This window comes from Hyaloscypha bicolor (assembly GCF_002865645.1).
Source record: "Hyaloscypha bicolor E unplaced genomic scaffold K444scaffold_189, whole genome shotgun sequence".
Lineage (NCBI taxonomy): Eukaryota > Fungi > Ascomycota > Leotiomycetes > Helotiales > Hyaloscyphaceae > Hyaloscypha > Hyaloscypha bicolor.
In genome coordinates this window covers 666,337-685,718 of record NW_020194691.1, presented here as the reverse complement: position 1 = coordinate 685,718, position 19,382 = coordinate 666,337, and the positions used below count along the sequence as shown (strand labels likewise).

The window sequence follows — 19,382 nt, the reverse complement described above, 5'->3', positions numbered from 1 at the left end:
CCGCGTTTGATGGATGCTGTGGTTGCCTAAAAGCCACAAACAATAATGTAGGGAAATCCTCGCCTCAACAAAACCTAACGTAACATCGTTCGCTTTCAAAGCTCATAAAAGTCAGAAGTGTTCCTCAACTCGTCGTCGACATATGCACACCATTTTTGAACCCTCAAATCACGACAACCCATTTCTGGAATGGCGGAAACCACCCCCACTCCAGAGCTCAAGACGTACAATGGCAATTGCCACTGTGGGGCCGTCAAATTCAGCATCAAGATCCCCGAACTCACTTCAGTCACAGAATGTAACTGCAGTATCTGCTTTAAGAAGGGCTACAAGTGGGTTTTTCCTTCTGCTGATGGAGAGTGCTTTACCATCGAGAAGGGTGAGGGAGGTCCGAGAAACTATGAGTTTGGCAATCGCTCGATGGTGCATAAGGTACTCCGCCTTCCTTATCATAATTGAGAATGGAGAAATTGTAAAATGTTAATGAGACGACTACCTAGTTCTGTCCCACTTGCGGCACGGGCATCATGGGCCAGAGACATGGCATTGCTCCAGGCACTGGTATCGCGGTCAACGTAAATCTCCTCGACGCATTTCAACTCTGTAGACTAAACTGAATGTGAACACAGGCAAGAGCGCTCCAAGACGTCGATCTCTGGTCTCTAAAAATAAACAAGTATGACGGAGCAGCCCACAAACCCTTCTACGCGCCACCTATCTTAACGGGCCCGGAACCCCCAGCCGAGATAGAAAACAGCAAATTGTACACTGGGTCCTGCCACTGCGGCGCCGTGACAATGGCTTTGAAGAATAGGGGCCCGCTTATCCAGGAAGCAGCCCCGGTTGCCGAGGAAATTGGACCTGAAGTGATTGGAGAATGCGACTGCAGTATTTGTGCACGCGTAAGTCAACCCAGATTACAGTCCCACATATTGATCAACTTGCTAATTAGAGCACTTGAGAACAGCTGGGCAGAATCCTCACCTATCGTTCACCAGCCCAAATCTCTATACGCCTCTCTCCCGGCACAAATCTCAGCAGCTACTCTTTCGGCACAAAGCAATTCGAGCATAAATTCTGCCCTGTGTGTGGAGTGGCCGTGGGTGTTGATGATGTAGTTGAGAATACGAAGGCGGTGAATCTGAGGTGTTTTGAGGGGGTGGGTTGGGTTGGTATTGAGACTTATAAACACAGAGGCAGTAGAGAGGAGCCTGAGTATGTGGTTCCTGAACACCACATAGACGGGAAGGACTCCAGAACTGCAAACGAGGAGCAAGAGAAGGAAATCCGGGAGATTGAGGAGTAAATGAAGAAGCAGAACGCAATTTATAAACAGTTAGAGGAGGAAATACTTTAATTAGGTTGAAAAAATCCCGAGGGGTATAATCATGCAAGTCACAAGCATCCAGCTCTTATTGATCGTCTTGAATCTCGTCTCTCCTTGCCAGCCTCGTGAAAGCCATCTCCCTGGGAGCTTTACAAACTCCAGGACGGAAGGTCGGCAACACATCTTACCATTCCCGAGTATCAGCATGGGATGAACTCATTGTTTGTCAAATCGTTGTTGTTCCACGAGCAGATGACTGGAGCTGATTGGCGCCAAGCCCAAGCTGAACGCCTCCTAAGCACCATTGTGCCTCACACCAGGCGCATTTCCGCCCGACCATGCAGCCTCCTCCAGAACGAGAACATTGGAATTCCTTTTCCTTTTCTTTTTCGAGGCTGTGTCGCTGCTCGCGTGTTTCCCGGGTTTGAGCTCAAAAGAACAGAGTGTCCCACGCTGGTTGCGTAGCTTCTAACTCCCTAGTAGAATTCAACTTCGTTCCTGGAAAAACAGTCTTGATCTCACTACCTCGTTCCATTATAACTTCGGATCTAGCCTCGCAAAAGACAAGAGCCAGCTGTAACACCGCGAGGCTGTACACGCCGATCGAAAACACAGCCTTCAGGCAGCAATCATATCATACCTCACACAATGGGAACCAAGTACGTTATCTTCTGTAGCTTATTCAAATACCTCGAAGCAAAAGACTAACACACACTTCCCAGAGAAATCTGCATGGCCGATGGCTGTTACGAGTATTTCGAGCGAGCTGATGGTGACACCCGCACAACAAAATGCCCAGCCTGCCGGGCAAAGGAACGATCAGGGAACCGATCCGCACTCACTCGTCAACAAGGACAAAGCGAGGTGACCAGATTTGCGAGCCAGGAGGAGAGGCAACTTGCGCAGGCTGTGCTGACTAGGGCGCCTCCGCGTGGCCACTATCTCCAATCCGAAACCATCAACATTGATTTTGGAAAGGGGACGATGAATATTGACAGGAAGTTTGAGCCTGAACCTACTGTGAGGAGTACGGGGCTGGGCCTTTTAAGTGGTTGGCTTGGGGGAAAGGCTACTTGAGAAGCTGAGATTGAGAAGACACGTGGGTCCGAGGAAAGGAAGATAATGGGTTACGGTCATGTCGGCTGGCTTACAAACTTCAGATGACAAGACTCAGTTACCGTATTGCCTTTGCAATCTTATTCTACCTAGCTGGAATAAGTTTGTCATGTTAAGTCAAATTGCTAAATTCTATACCATTTGCATTTTCTACCTGTGACGGCTGGCGTAAGGGCATGATCTGCCAAGGACAGGATATCGGAAACAGGCACAAAACGAAGCTAAGCCAGGATTGCTTGGACGGAATAATACTAAAGGTCGAGGCATCCTCCCTACTTTATTCTATAGCTTAGTATTTTCTAATATATGAGATTCTTTAAACTTTGCACCTTCGACTATTATATTAATCCCGCCGTTATATAATACTAAGCTCATTTGACTCGGCCTATAGAGGTAATATAATACTACTGGTAAAGGATCCGTATTTATTCTTGGAAAGCGAAGATAGAATACCGCTTTTAATATTTGATAACCTCCTTAAACTATAAAGAACCGGAGAGCTTAACTAGAAGTATAAATATTCTCTATAATCTAGTTAATCTCGGAGCCTGATTCTTAACTAGAACAGATAATATTTCCCTTCTAGTAGTCGGTCCTCTGCTAATATAAAAGAAGAAAGATATTATCCTCTATAATCCGGTTAATCTCGGAGCCTGATTCTTAACTAGAACAGATAATATTCTCTTAATACTAATAAGAGTAAAAGAACCGGCCCCCTTCTCTAGTATAGGAAAAATTAGTAATAGTTTACTAATTTAAAATAAGAAAAGATAATAGTCGGTTTTAGTCTACTAACTTAAAACTAGATAAGATAATAATTAGTTATAGTTTGCTAATATTAAATAAGAAGAACTTACTTAGTATTTACCTCTATAGCTAATATCCCTTTTAAAGCTACTATAGACGGCCCGGAGCCAAGTACTATTACTATAGGTATATTAGATAAGAGGCCCTAGTATAATAAAACGAAAAAGCCGGACTTTAATATTATAAACCTATATTACCGGGAAAGCTATTATAATACTATTTCGGAAGAAGATATTAAGAAGTAGCTAGCTAATTTAGAACTTAAAATTAGTATAAATACTTTGAAAATAAATAAGGCCTAATAAAGATTACTTATATAGAATAATCTTATTAATAAATACTATCTTATAGCTAATAAATAAGTAAAATACTACTAGAAATTCTATTTATATATTAACTAACTTACTAAGAAAGTTAATAAGCTAGAGGCAATTACTGGTTAACTTTATATAAGAGAAAGACTAGTATAAGAAGAAGTAATAAAGTAGAGATTTAAATAAGTAAATATTTAGGAATACTATAGATTTCTATTAGAAGAACTATTTAGGGGCTAATACTAAGGCTTTCTTCTGCTTTCTATTTATAGTAATTAACTATAGCTTATTAGAATTAAGGATTCTATTCTATTTATAGGTAAGAATAATTACTAGATTAATAACTAGATATTTAATATAAGAAATAAACTAATATAAAACTTCTCTAAATTCAATAATAAACTACTAAAGATTACTTATATAATATAACTAGTTACCGGAAATACCTATAACTTTATTTATAATTAACTAGAATCTGGATTAGTTAGATAGATCTTAACTATTAAATAGATCTTTAAGATTCTCTAGTAAGCTTATAGTAAAAGTAAAGAGATAAAGTACTAGGAAATAAAAGAGGTATACCGGTATCTAAAATAAGGAAATAAGCTATTTCTAGTATTCTAGATAAAATTTATTTATTTAATAATAAAATTAAGGAAGTTACCGGATAACTAATATAATAACTTAATAGATAAAATAAATCTCGAGCTACTTAAGAGCTTAAATAATAAGAAGTTTAATACTTCTAGGAACCTTACTAAATAGTATATAGAATAAGAAAATAGGCTTCTCTTAATTAAAAATTAGTAATTCTAGAAGAAATAACTAGTAGAAACCACTTACTATTAAATATTATCTCGGGCTAGAAAGCCTGCCGGAATTTAAGAAGCTATAGTAATCCTATATCTAATAAATTAATCTTAGTAGCCGGTATTCTTATAGCTAAAAGAAGTAATTCGCCGAGAATTTAAAAAGAAACTAGACCGGCTAGAGGGCCTTTATTATTATAGCTATAGAAAGCCTAAATATATAAAAAGTACCTGTTCTGACTTTAATAAAATTATATCTATTAAAGAGAATTATTTAAAAAGAGCTAATAATTCAGAAATAAATAATAAGAATACCGACTTCTATTTACTATCTAATAAGGAATATAATATTAATAAGTTAGGAAAAGTCTAGCTCTAGATATAGAAATAGATCTTCTAGAATAAGAACTTTACTAAGAACCTATAGATCTTGCTTAGCTAATTAGTAGAAACTAGTTTCTTATTAATTATTAAGTATACTAGAAAGGCAAAACTATAACTTTCTAGTATTTAGTAAATACTAAAGCAAATATATATACTCTAATTAACTAAAAGTATATTCGCTCTTTAATAAAAGTACTATAAATGCCTTTATATAAACTTAAAACCTCCGTTCTCTTATAAGATTTCGATAGACAATTTAATAAAGCTATTTAATATCTAGCTATTATAGATCTAGCTATTAATTAGTATTCCCAAACTCGATAATACCTGCTTACTACTAATCTCGGCTCTTATAATATAATTCTAGAAAAGAAATAGCTAGTAAAGTATAATATTCTACCGGACTATTAATAAAATTAACTCTATTAGCCAGAAAACTATAAGATAAATTAGCTAAACCTTATTTAGAAAATCCGATATTTTAATAAGAAATATTAAAAAAAAAATTATTTTAAAGATATTCTAACTAGAATCCTAAAAGAAACTAGTAAAACCAGACCCGAGAAATAAAAGAATATACTTCTTATTTCTTTATAAGACCTTTTTATAAGAAAAGCCAAATACTAGATAAGAAAGAAAGAGCTAGATCTTAATATTCTCGAAATAGTTAAGCTACTAGACTATTTCTGCTATTTTATTAGAATAGCTATTTTCTAATTAAGTACTAAAAATTCCGGTAACTTAATTAGATTAGTTACTATTAATAAGATTAACTATATACTTAAGAAATAGGGTTATAAACTAAAGAGATATCTACTATTATCTATAGTAATTAGATAACTAATACTATAGTCTGCCAGATACTATACTTAAACTAGTAACCTAATATATTTCCTAGATATAAACGAATCTAATACCTTTAGTAATATACTATTTTTTAATCCTAAAGAACTTTAAAAGCTTTGGATATCTCTTCCTATATAACTATATAATATAGCTAGAATATTTTTTAAGAAAGCGGCAAATAAGCTTTTCTAGTCTTAATTCTTTAATTATAAGCTCTGCTTTAATAAATTAGATTCCTTAATAAGAATAGCCTACCTCTATAAAATAAGCTCTAGTAAACTTGAAAAAATAAGAAAGTATCTTATTAAAAACCTGAAAAAGGATTTTATTAAGCCGTTTGAATTCCCCTTTTTATTACTAGTCTTATTTATTAAAAAGAAAAACAGTAGCCTATAATTTTATATTAACTATTAATAGCTAAATACTATAATAAAAAAGAATTACTATCTCCTACTACTTATTACCGAGACTTTTAACTAATTAGCCGAATTATTAGTATTTACTAAATTAGATATTTAATATACTTTTAATTGAATTTATATAGAACTAGCTTCTATAATATAGGCAGTTTTTAGAATAAGATATAGATTCTTTAAACTAGTAATTCTATTATTCGAATTCTATAATAATCTAGTAATCTTCTAGTAATATATTAATACTATTCTAATAGACTATTTAGATAACTTTTATTCGGCCTATATTAATAATATACTAATCTTCTCTAAAAATAAGAAGAAGTATTAATAGTATATTAGAATAGTTCTATAGAAGCTCTAGAATACCGGATTATAAGTTAATATCTATAAATACAAATTTAAAGTCTCTAAAATAATATTCTTAGAATTTATTATCTCAGATTAGAATATATAAATAGATTCTACTAAAACCTTTATTATCCGAAACTAGTATTAACCTATAATAAAAAGAAAGACATAATTATTTTTAAGCTTCTATAACTTCTATTATAGGTTTATCTAAGCCTATAGATATATTTCTTGCCTTTTAAATCGTCTAACTAAAAGAAATACTTTACTAAAGTTTATACTTAATAAAATCTAGCTAGATGCTTTTAATTAGCTTAAGAATCTGCTTTTCTTTACTCCTATACTTCTCTATTTCAAATATAATAGAGAAATCCGTCTAGAAACCGACTATTTAGATCTAGCTACTATAGATATACTTTCTTAAAAAAGTCTAGAGAACAAATAATAATATCTAGTCTTATTCTACTTTAAAGTTCTTTAAAGAGCTGAGAGCCACTATAAAATTTATAATAAGGAACTTCTTATTATTATTTAAGGACTCCGGAAATAGTAGGTAGAACTAATTAGTTTACCTAATTTTCTAATTATTACTAACTATAAAGCTCTCGAGTATTTCGGTACTAAGAGGCCCTTAAATAAATAATAAATCTAATAGATAGGTTTTCTATTATAATTCTATTACTAGATTACTTATTAGCTAGGTAAAAATAATACTATTACTAATATTTTATTTCGAAAAAATAAGCTTATACTAACTTAAAAGCAGGCTAAGGAGGCTAAAAGAACTAGACAAATTATTTTATTAGATCTAATTCTCGCTTCTACCGAAATAAAAGATATAGCTTATATTTTTACTAAAATAGAAGAAATAGACGAGCTATTAGTTATAGTTAAAGTCCTATAAGCTAATTAGATAGATCCAGCCCTAGAGAATAAATATAAGAAAGCCCGGAAAAATATAGATCTATAGGAAATATTAAATAGCTATATACTTTATAATAAAAGACTTACTATATCGGACAAATATAATAATCTATAAACTAGGCTTCTATAACAAATCTATAATATAATAACTACTATATATTCTGGTTAAAATAAAACAAAAATTCTAGTTTAGAGACTTTACTAGTAGCCTATTTTCTTTATAGATATTAACTACTTTATAGTAAACTATTATAAATATTAAAGGTCTTATAAGCTAAGAGATAAAATACTAGATCTATTATACTTATTACCGGTTTCCCTAAGAATATAGGACGATTTATCTATAGACTTCTATATTTCCGGTTCTATAAATAATATAAGGTATTTATTAGTAGGTAATAAGATAATAGAATAAATTAGTATATTATAAAACTATAGTATTAAATTTAGTATAGAACTAATCTCTATTCTTCTTATAAGGTCCAGGGAAGCCCCCTCTAAATAAAAGGCTCTAATAGTATATATATAATTAGTAATTTATAAGCCTAATATATATAATATAAATAGTAATTAGTTGAGATATTAAAGGGCTATCGAACTCCCTAATTAATACCTGTAATATCCGAGGTTTATTATATACCCTTAAGTTATATACGACCCTATATATATTATAACTATACCCTTTTTCTAGGATCTTATTCTTAAGATCTATTAATTTATTCTAGTAAATATTTAATTAATTATTTATTTAATTAATATAAACTTCTAGTATCTTAGGAGATAGTTTTACTAATATAATCTGGATAATAGATATAAAAATTATCTAATTAGATTAGGGCTAAGTAAGTAAGAAGAAAGGGTAATTATATCCCAGATATAGGAGCTAGCTAGTAATTATAATTTCGTTTGGGATCTGAGTATTCTAATTAGCTTAATCTAAAGTACTAAGGTATTATTCTATGAAATTAATACTACTTATTAGATCTTATATTAGAATAATCTAAATAGCTATATAGAAAGTATTTAATAAATATTTATATAAGAAACCTATATAAATATTTCTGAGGTTCTAGAGATTATTTACGGGCTTCTAGAAACATATATTAATTAGTTATACTGGTTTCCGATTAGAACTAGTACGAAAACTAGTAGTTAATCCAGATAGTTCTTTACTTCTATAAAAGGACTTCTTTATATTACTATATACTTTCTTCTTTTCTAATAACTATATATATAACTTTTTCTATTATTGCCTTTTAACCTCTTTTTCTACTCTTTTTTAAGTCTTTTTTAATTATTTTTAATTAATTCTATAATATCTTCTTCTAGCTTTATTATCTATTCCTATAATAATAAGTATAAAGGTAACCTTATAATCTCCTTTCCTATTACTAGTAGATACTTGAAATATTTTAAGTATTTACTTATTAATTTTTTTATCTTATATATTATAGTATCTAGTAAAAAGAATTATAACCGTTATAATAAGGGTTCTAAGTTTTATATATTAGTAAGTTCTTTAGCTTTAATATCTATTAAAGCTAATATAATTTCAGATTTCTTGCTATTTATTAAAGGCTTACTAGTTCTAGGAAAATACTATTATAACCTTTAAGAAATTTCTTGAAATATATTCTAAATAGTATTATACTAATAAGGATAATACTATTAATTAGGTTTTTAAAAACTAGAAGGATACTAATAAGCTTTGGAATTCTTTTTCTTATTTTAATAAGATAGATAATAATATTACTTGAGTTAGTATTCTAAAAGTAAGTTTTTTCTAATATATTTAGGTACTTGCTAATTTCTTAAAGAAATACTATAATATCTATTTTTAAGATATTAACCTTATTACTAAGTTTACTACCAAGATTACTAAGCAATTTACTACTAGTATTTTAAGTACTAATAATATAATACTTATAGCTATTTGGGACCTGACTTTAGAAGTTCGGGCCTTTTATAAAATATATATAATAGTTATAAATTCCTTACTTACTTCTCTTAATATCCTTAATACTAATATTATTATAGTATAACTATATCTTATTAAAAGATAAGCGGATTCCGGAAAGTATTAGCTAATTCTTTACTAAATCCTAAATAGGGCCGGTATTTGGTATTCTTACTTTAGGAATTAGGAATTTATAAGAATTAGAATTTATTTATTTGAGATACCTATAGCTAGTCTATCTATAATAAACCTTTTTTAATCCTGAATCCTTTTTCTAATAATTTAAATATAATTCTTATAAGCCTTAATAAAATCCTAGAAAATCTTTATAAGTAAAAAAACCCAGGAAAAAAGTATCTCTATTATTATTCCGGGCTTTTTCTTAGCTATTTAGGTCCTTTCTTTCTTTTAAGTAGCCTTTTTCTTAGTAGTCCAGAATTCTTTTTAACCTTAAGAGATTATTAAAAGGTAGTTTCGGATTTTAAGCTATAGTTTTAATTATATAATTTCAGAAGTTTCTTGAAATTTTCAAGATTAGGGAAAGCAGGTAACTAGGTATTATAATTTTTAGGCCAGGCTTTCTATTTAATTAAATACTATTACTTCTTATTTCTACTATCTTATTAGTAATTAATAATAGCTTCTATTTCCTATTTTTATTCTTTATTATTATTTACTAATTCCGGAAATTCTCTGGAAAAATATAGATATGGCTTCTAATTCTTTTTTATTATATATTCTTTAAGGAAAGAAATATAAAAAGTTAGATATAAATAATTATATATATTTAGTAGTTCTAATTTATATACCAAATTACTAATATATTTAAGGATCCTAAATAGACCTATAAATTTTGGCTTAAGCTTTCTTGCCTTAAGTTTAATATTCCTTATTAATAGTATTATCCAGGCTTTTTTAAAGTAGTATTTAGCTAACTAGTACCTATTATAGTAAGTTTCCCGGTTATTTTATATATAATATTATAAATCCTTAAGCTTTCTTTATTTTATTTTAAGGGTTTCTAGTCTTTTATATATAGCTAGTACCTCTTCTATAATTCTATTCTTAGGATTCTATAGAAATTAAGGGTAGTATTTGTAATATATATAGAAAGATATATTCTATAAAACCTAATATTTTGAGTTATTATATATAAATTCCGTAAAAGATAATTTCTTAAACTAGTTATTTTTTTAGGTATTATAATAATATCTCAGGTAGTATTTTAGGGCCTGGTTCTGTCTTTCTATCTAACTATTTATCTGAGAATAATAAGCTATATTTAAATACTATTTATATATTAAATAAAAGCAGAAAGCGGATTAGAATTAGCTAGTAAATACTATTTTTCGGTCGGAAATAATTCTATTAAGAAAGCTAAAGATTAAGAAAATATATTCCTATATAATCTTAGTAAGCTCCGGAGAATTAATAGTTTTATAATATATAATATATCTTACTATTTTAGAGTACCGGTTAATAATTATAAGAATTATATTAAAATCGGGACTTTTTACTAGGTTTTTATATAGTAGTAAACCTATAATAAAATCTATAAAGATCTTATCCTAGGGTCTTTTAGGCTATAGTAAATTATTAAATAAACTATATAGCAAATGCCTTTTTACCTTAACTCTTTAGTAAATATTATATTCTTAATAATAATTACAAATATCTCTTTCTATATTCTCCTAATATTAGGACCTTCTAAGAAGCTTAAAAGTCTTTTCTATTTTATAGTATCTAGCTATTAGGTTATTATAATAAAGCTTTATAACTTCTTAATATAAAGCGGGATTATTAGGTATAATAATTCTTAAATAATATCTAAGTAGGCCTAAATTATTTTTCTAGATTTCTTTTCCTTTAGTATCTTTCTTACTAAGCCTCTATTTTATAATATTCTAATATCGAGAATTATTTCTCTAAATTACCTAAATAATATCTAGAAGGAATTCAAATAAAGGAGCCAGTACTATAGCTCTTTTAGTAGCTATATATATCTATATATAGGGAATTAGGTATTTATAACTATCTAATTTAAAAACTCGGGAGACTAAGAAGTCTTTAGTTCTATTAAGTAATACGGTTATAGATATTCTTATTACCTTAGCTATAGTAATAAAGCCTTTAAGGCATCTTCCTATATCTTATTTCTTAACTAATTTTATAGTTAAGAGATCTATAAGATAATCTATCTACTTGTTTTATAATAAATATTTCTTTTTAGCTATTATAAATATAATAAGTATTAAATAATACCTATTTCAAAGAGGGAATTCTTTAGATATCTATAAAAACCTCTAAATTATAGCTATAAAAGCTCCCTTTAACTTATTCTAAAAGATTAGAAGCCAAGTTATATTAATAGAACCTTTTTTATAATTAGGTTTTCTATTAGGTCTATTTACTAGATTTAAGGCACTTCTATAGTAAATAATATTAAAATTATATATTATAAGATATATTACCTAATATACTTAATAGCTCTCTAGATATTTTATTTCTATAAAGTATTAGAGGTTATTATAATCTATAATAATTTCAATTATAAACCTGGACTTTTTAAGGTAATAGTACTAATACTTAAAGGCTTTAATAATTACAAATAGCTTCCTATTATAGGTACTATAGTTATATTTGGCTCCGGAAAGTTTCCGGAACTAGAATACTACTAGATACTAGTATTTTTTTGGGCTATTACTAGAATTAACTTATTATAAAATAGTACTAGTAATTACGAATTTCGATATATTAGTTTTAATATAAATCTTCTTAGAAGAATTAAAATAGACTAGAATAGGTATTATAATAAAAGCTTTTTTTAAAGTCTTAAAGCTTTTAGCTACTTTATCTATCTATATAAAGAAACCGGATTTCCGGCCCTTTTCTATTTCTTTTAAGAAATCTATTAAGCCTATAGTTACCTGAGAGTAATAGTAAATAAACCTATAATAGAAATTAGTAAATCTAAGAAATATTTAGATATTATGAAATAATTCTGGTTCTGGCTATTTAATAATACTATAGACTTGTTTAGGATCTGTATAAATACCTTCTATTCTAATAAAAAAGCCCAAAAATTCGATTTCCTTAATATTAAACTTGTATTTACTAAGTTTATAAAATAGATTATTTTTATATAGCCTAGTAAATATTTAGTAAATATAATTATAGTATTTACTTTTATTTCGGAAGTAAATAAGGATATTATCTAAATAAATAATTATAAAATAATTCAGAAGCCCTATAAGTATAGTATTAATATATATTTAAAATGTGGCTAGTATATTAGCTAGCTTAAAAGGCATTATAAGATATTTAAAATAGTTATAGCAGGTCCTAAAAGCTGTTTTCTATTCGTATCTCTTATAAATCCTTACCTAATAATATATATCCTTAAGATCTAGCTTTATAAAGATCTTGGCTTCTCGGAGCCGGTTAAGGATCTTATTAATAAAAGAAAACAGATACTAATTCTTAATTATAACTTAGTTAAGTCTATAATAATTAATATAAAAGTATAGTTCTCTATTCTTCTTAGGAACAAAAAGAATAGGCACTCCTACTAGGCTTTTACTAGGCCTTATCTAATATTTATAAAGCATATCCTATAAATACAAATATAATACTTCTAGTTAGGTTTCTAATAGATTATATAAAGGCCTATATAGGACCGTATTATCTATATTAATAAAGTATTTAATACTACTAAGATTAGGAAGTTCCGAAGCTTTATTAGGATCAAAAACCTCTAAGAAGTCTTTATATTTATTATTCCGGAGATAAATAGGTACCTCTAAGGCCTCTTTCCGGAGGGTATTAATTTGCTATATTAAAAACTTCTATTTAGTATTACTAGAACTATATAATAAAGCAGAGACCTAGTAACTATTATAAATATATAAAACCTACTATCTAGGATAGTTATATTTGCCTTTAGTTAAGAATAAGACTTGAGGTACTAGCTTAGGGTACCGGTTAAGCTTCTTACCGAATTCTTTTAGTATTAGGATCTTAATATTATTAGGCCATATAGGTATATATACCTATTATTTCTTAATATAGTTTATATATTATATAAGGATTACTTTATAAAATTCTATACTAAAAATAAGGCTATAAAAGCTAATATTCTTATACTTATAGAACCGGAGCTTAAAAGAACATATCTTACTATAATTATCTGTAATAAATACCTTAAGATTATAGGCTTAATAGACCTTGAATCTATTCCTATAAAAGGTTATAAATTCTTGGTTATACTTAGCTAAGATAGTAAAGCCCCGGCTTTAAATCCAATTATTATTAAGGAAGTTATAGTCTAATCCGGTATTACTAAATCTACTATATACCTCTAAGGTACTTACTTCTAGCTATATTAATTTTGCTTAAATAGTTATATAAAGTAATATATCTTTTTTATTATAGCTAAAATTATTAATATTTAAGATTTGGCCTTTCCTTTTTCCTATTTCTTAGGAGAATCTCTTTTAGAATACTTCTCTATAGTAATAGTATTAACCTGCTTCTATAAATATCTTAATTCTTTTATAGTTTTGGCCTTATTAGAGTTCTATTAAGCCTATTTAATATATTTGGAATATTTTATACTTCCTAAGAAGTATTCTTTCTATTTATAAGTCTAATAAACCATACCTAAAATAGAACTAGTACTTTATTAAGGCCTTAAAAGGGCTAAAGTATTACCTAAGGATTTCTTATATAATTTTCGGAATTTATTCTTCCTTTTTTAATAGCCTTACAAATTAGAATTTACTAAATTAGAGTTCTTAGGAATAGAATTACTCTTATTAGATTCTCTCGCCTTTACTTTTCTTAATTTGGGGTAAATAGTATATTCTGCTTTCTAAGCTTTCTTAAGCTATTCGGAAACAGATACTGCCTTATCTTTTAAGAAGATAAATATAAGTATCTAATAAGTCTTATAGTTAGATAAAGTAGTATTAAGAGTCCGGACCCGGTCTCTCTTAGGATATAGGTTCTAGTTAACTTTAAGACTAATTATTTAAGTATATAACTTAGTAACTATTTTACTATTCTTCTAATAAAGATCTCAGAGTTCCTTAAAGGTATCTTATTAACGGATTTAAGGTATTTAAAGTATATTAGCCAAGTAGGCTTTAAATTACTCCTAATAGACCTTATATAATAGTAGGTTTTGCTTTATTATAGCTTTCCAAGTATTATAAGGTTCGTCCCTAAGGGCATTTATAGTAAAGTTAACTCTAGAAAAGTATTTATTATAAGTCTAAGATTAGGTCCTAAAAACTGCCTTCTAGAAGAATATAAATGTCCTCTATTTCTTAAGGGACTTTCTATAATATAAGTCAGGTATCCGGACTTTAAGAAGCTTTTCTCGGTTCAAATATATCTTTAGGATATTATATAATAGCTCCTAATAAATAATATCGAGATTATTTTTAAAGCTTATTATATTAGGAAAGGAAGTAGGTTCTAATTTTATTTTAGGAAGTTTCCTAATAGGAATTATTAAAAAAGAGAAAATAAACTTATAAATAGAGTTTCTATAAGATATAGTAAACCGTAAAATATCCCTAAAGATATCCTTATATTACTCTAACTATAAGATATATTAGTTAATTATATTTACTAATTCTTGCTTTTATTAGAGTACTTTAACTTTAGTATATAAGCCCTATTCTATAGCTTGGGTAATAGTAACTCGGGTATTAATCTTAGTATCTTAATTATTACCGGAATTATTTATATTATTATTACTAGCTCTCGGAGGCTTCTAAGGGACCCTATTAAAAGTATTAGATAAGCCTTTACTATTACCTGTATCGGAATTAATCTATTTGACTTCCTTTATAGGAATAGCTTTAGTAAGGAATTATATATTTCGCAGATTTCGAGATATAATTACTTATTAAACTACTTTCTTTAAAGATAAAGAGATTAGCTTATAAGGTATTTATTAGTAAGTAATAAGATAATAGAATAAATTAGTATATTATAAAATTATAGTATTAAATTTAGTATAGAACTAATCTCTATCTCTTTTATAAGGTCCAGGGAAGCCCCCTCTAAATAAAAGGCTCTAATAGTATATATATAATTAGTAATTTATAAGCCTAATATATATAATATAAATAGTAATTAGTTGAGATATTAAAGGGCTATCGAACTCCCTAATTAATACCCGTAATATCCGAGGTTTATTATATGTCCTTAAGTTATATATAACCCTATATATATTATAAATAAGAAATATAATAATATATTTATTATAGTTAATTAATTATCTAAATAATATATAAGCCTACTAATAACTAAGAATACTATAGCCAGAACTATTACCGGTCTATTTTATTACTATATCTGGCAATTCCGAGAATCTTCTCTTACTATTATAAGTAACTAAGAACTCTAATTCATTTTAGACTTTATAAATAAACTATTAAGATTAACTAGAATTAAGCTAAAGCTCTTAATTATAAAATATATCCAAACTAATAAATAAATAGAAATTATTAACTAGATTATTAATATCCGATTTTACCTTTTTATTAATTACTTCCAGAATAATTAGGCAGATTTATTTCTAATACTTAATACTATAGGCGCCGCCTACCTATATAAATTAACTGGCTTATTTCCTTTAATAGTTAACTATAAATATAAACCCAGACTAAACTTTAACTAGATACTACTAATAATAGAGTTTAAAATACCGAGAGAGAAACTCAATTAGGAAGAAGTATAATAGTAGGCTAAGAGAATTAATACTACTATTAATTATACCCGAGAATATATAGCGGTAGCTTAGAAACATTAAGCTAAGTAAGCTAATAAGAAACGGTAAGAACTAGACTTTAGTTTAGAAGATATAGTCTATATAATTAAAAAGATATAAAAAACGGACTATTTATCTAATAAATTAAATTACTTCTTTACTAGACTATTTAAGATTAATAAAATAGTTAGCTATTTATATTAATTAGATCTTCCCCTATTATATAGAATTTAGCTAATTTTCTATATAAATAGGCTTTATAAGAATTTTACTAATTTACTACCCGATTAAACTAATAAAAAGCCTAATTCTACTAAAGTTAATAGTAAACTTAAATAGAAAGTTAAAAAGATTCTCTTTTCCAAGGTATTTTATAATAAGCTTTATTATAAAATTAAATAGAAGAAATAAAATATAGATAATAAATAGTATCTTATATTAAACTTTAAGAATTTAGTACTTAAACTATATAAATTCTATAAGCAGAATTCTAGTAAAGTAGGACTTTCTATCTGGCTAAATAAATAAATTTGGTATATTAAAGAGAATAAGTTTAATAAAAACTATCTAGATAATAATAAATCTCGATAATAAGGTCTCTATAACTAGAGAAAAAGAAGAAAAACCTAGATATTTCTCGGATTTTATCTAAACCCTAATATATTTTTTTTATTTTACTATATTAGTATCTATTTTCTTTTCCAGAAATCTGAGCAAAATACCTTTCTTTACTATACTAGATTATACTTTACTATTTAAGTAAATTATAAAAAAAAAAGTGAATTTTTAAAATAGAGCTAAAAATAAATACTTGCCTATATTAGTTCGAAATATTATTAAAAATTAAAGGAAACCTTCTTAATTACTTTAACCTTTATAACCTTAACTATTTATACTACTACTACTACCTTAATAGAACTATTAATAAAGATAAAACAAATAAGAAATTCCGGTAATATATTATCTATAGCTAGACTAAGTAAGGTAGCTTACCAGATCCTAAATAACTTAAGTAATAGTAGTAGTATCTTAAGTTTAGTAATTATTACTATTATTAATATAATTACTAGCTAAACTACCTTTATAAATGAAAATAGTAATTCCCTTATCCAAGAACAGGTTAATATATAGAATATAGCCTGTATTACTCTTAAGAATATACCTGAAATTACTATAAAGAATATCTTAGTAAAAGGTTCTAAAAATAATAAAATAGAGGTTTTAGTTACTAGTAATAATAAGCCTAATAGTTTAATAGACGGAATAGATAGTACTAATAAGGGCTTCCTTATTAATCTTATAGAGCCAAATACTAAAAAGATTAAAAAAAGTAAGGCTAGCTTATCTAAGAAATATAAGATATTAGATAATAGTAAGAATTCCAATAATAAAAAAACTAAAGATAAAAAGACTTCTAGTAATAAAGAAGACTCTAATTATAATAAAGATAGCCAAACTAGTATTAAGATACCTATTATAACTAGAAGATATATAATACCAAGTACTAGTTATTATATAAAGTACTAGTCTAAAACCAAAAGCTAGAAAATAATTCTAAATACCGAATTAAAGAAATAATACCCTATAAATATTAATGAATTAGTAGATAATACTATTTAAGAAGTCAGAAAACCTTTTAGAAGCTTCTATAAAACCAAAATTATATAGCTTAAGGCCCGGGGATTTAATAATAAAGTAGCTCAAGTAGCCGCCCTTAATATATAAGTCTCTACTATAAAGGAATAACTTGAGGATATATATATTAAGTTTGAGAAGGCCCAGAAGTTAATTAAGTAGCTTAAAAACGGTATAATTAAGCCAAATGCCGCTACCCTAACCAAGAAGAAAGGCAAATAAGCTACTATATTAAAGCCTGTATTAACGGATAGACTCGATCTGCCACCCCTATTCGAAGACCGCCCGATAATAATAGTCCTAATATCGGCTATAGCCTATACGGTACTCCCAGACCATATTATTAATATAGGTATAGGCATAATACGAGCGACGGATACTAAGGACTAGCCGGAGTATACTAGGAACTGGGTTATTCTGGCAGAGTCAAGACTATGCTTCGATTATAAGTAAGCTATAGGAATTGGACGGAATGGGGTCAATAGCCGTTATTTCCTCTTTTTTCTTTTCTATGCTACGGCTAAATAATCCCCTAAATAAGGGCATTTAGACTTCTCTTTAGGGGGAGGGGTAATATAACGGCTGGTATAAGGGTATAATCTGCCAAGGACAGGATATCGGAAACAGGTACAAAATGAAGCTAAGCCAGGATTGCTTGGACGGAACAATACTAAAGGTCGAGGCATCCTCCCTACTTTGTTCCATAGCTTAGTATTTTCCAATACATGAGATTCTTTGAACTTTGCGCCTTCGACCATTACATTGATCCCGCCGTTACACTACCCAAGTTCCAGTTATAGAAACACTTTAGCTAGTGTTTTGCAATCTACTGATTTAACTGTGTTGATTGTCTGAAAGGTGTAAAGTGGCATATCACACATCATATAATTAATTAGTTCTGGCTCCGGCTCGTGACTCCTGGCTAACTAACTTCAAGTTCTCCTGCACAAGTCCGCCTCCGTTATTCTTCTCAGGCATAGCTTAAGCAAAGCGAAAGACTATAAAGAGGACTAAGAATGTCAGATGCCGTTCAGGAAGGATCGATTGAAGGGCTAATACAGTAAGCTGGGCAAGCTCAAGTTATATATAAGAGAATCACATGCAAGCGAAGCGTGGCTGCCGAGGAGTGGCAATAGAGAAAAAGTATGTGTCACCACAATTGTGCCATCTAAAAAAAGAATCTGACTCTATACAACTTGATGAGACGAGTTTTAATCTCATAGGAAAGCACATGATGAAAAATTCTCGCGGAGCGAAGTGGTGCTGGTAACGGTCCAAAAACATCTACCGTACGGCTGTTAGCTGCGCCGTCGCCTTTCCTCGTGTCTTTCCAAGCCAGCCACGTTAGTACCATGCCCCTAGGAGTAAGGTGTGCTCCATAACTGAGCACCGAGTCCATCTCCACCATTTCCGCATAGTTTGAAGTAAGATTGTCGCCTCGTACAGCAAGATCGTCTCAAACTCAAACGATACGAAACTCGACTATCGAATTATTGTCGAATAGCCACAGCTCGCCGTCCATCATACCCGAAACCAGGGCTGGGCATAAAGTATGACATCCCAGTAGGCTTCACCACAAATGGTTTATCAAGGCCTGAAAACAAAGCCACAGTATTGCCGGATTTAATGCCTTCGCGGGCGACCCCAAAGTTGCCAGTCGTGGTCATGAAGTGCACGCTATCGTCTGCCTTCACCGGGAAGATTTCCTGGATCTCCTG

General features: G+C 29.0%; 2 protein-coding genes across 2 annotated transcripts; both read left to right on the top strand.

The window, feature by feature from the left end:
• The first annotated feature begins 123 nt into the window (after positions 1–123).
• K444DRAFT_622392 (uncharacterized protein) lies at positions 124–1,402 on the top strand. Its single transcript, XM_024882087.1, has 4 exons — positions 124–432; positions 501–575; positions 630–902; positions 968–1,402. Exons 1-4 carry the CDS (start codon positions 190–192, stop codon positions 1,304–1,306), a joined length of 930 nt encoding a protein of 309 aa, XP_024726672.1. The 5' UTR covers positions 124–189; the 3' UTR covers positions 1,307–1,402.
• Positions 1,403–1,683: 281 nt separating this feature from the next.
• K444DRAFT_670616 (uncharacterized protein) lies at positions 1,684–2,470 on the top strand. Its single transcript, XM_024887649.1, has 2 exons — positions 1,684–1,986; positions 2,050–2,470. Exons 1-2 carry the CDS (start codon positions 1,976–1,978, stop codon positions 2,402–2,404), a joined length of 366 nt encoding a protein of 121 aa, XP_024726671.1. The 5' UTR covers positions 1,684–1,975; the 3' UTR covers positions 2,405–2,470.
• The last annotated feature ends 16,912 nt before the right edge of the window (positions 2,471–19,382 follow it).

What these genes read in the sequence shown, in the direction of transcription:
- K444DRAFT_622392 (XM_024882087.1), top strand. Translation starts at nt 190, where the DNA reads ATGGCGGAAACCACCCCCACTCCAGAGCTCAAGACGTACAATGGCAAT. An exon ending in GCACTGGTATCGCGGTCAAC is followed by an intron (nt 576 to 629) that starts GTAAATCTCCTC and finishes ATGTGAACACAG; the next exon opens with GCAAGAGCGCTCCAAGACGT. An exon ending in ACTGCAGTATTTGTGCACGC is followed by an intron (nt 903 to 967) that starts GTAAGTCAACCC and finishes ACTTGAGAACAG; the next exon opens with CTGGGCAGAATCCTCACCTA.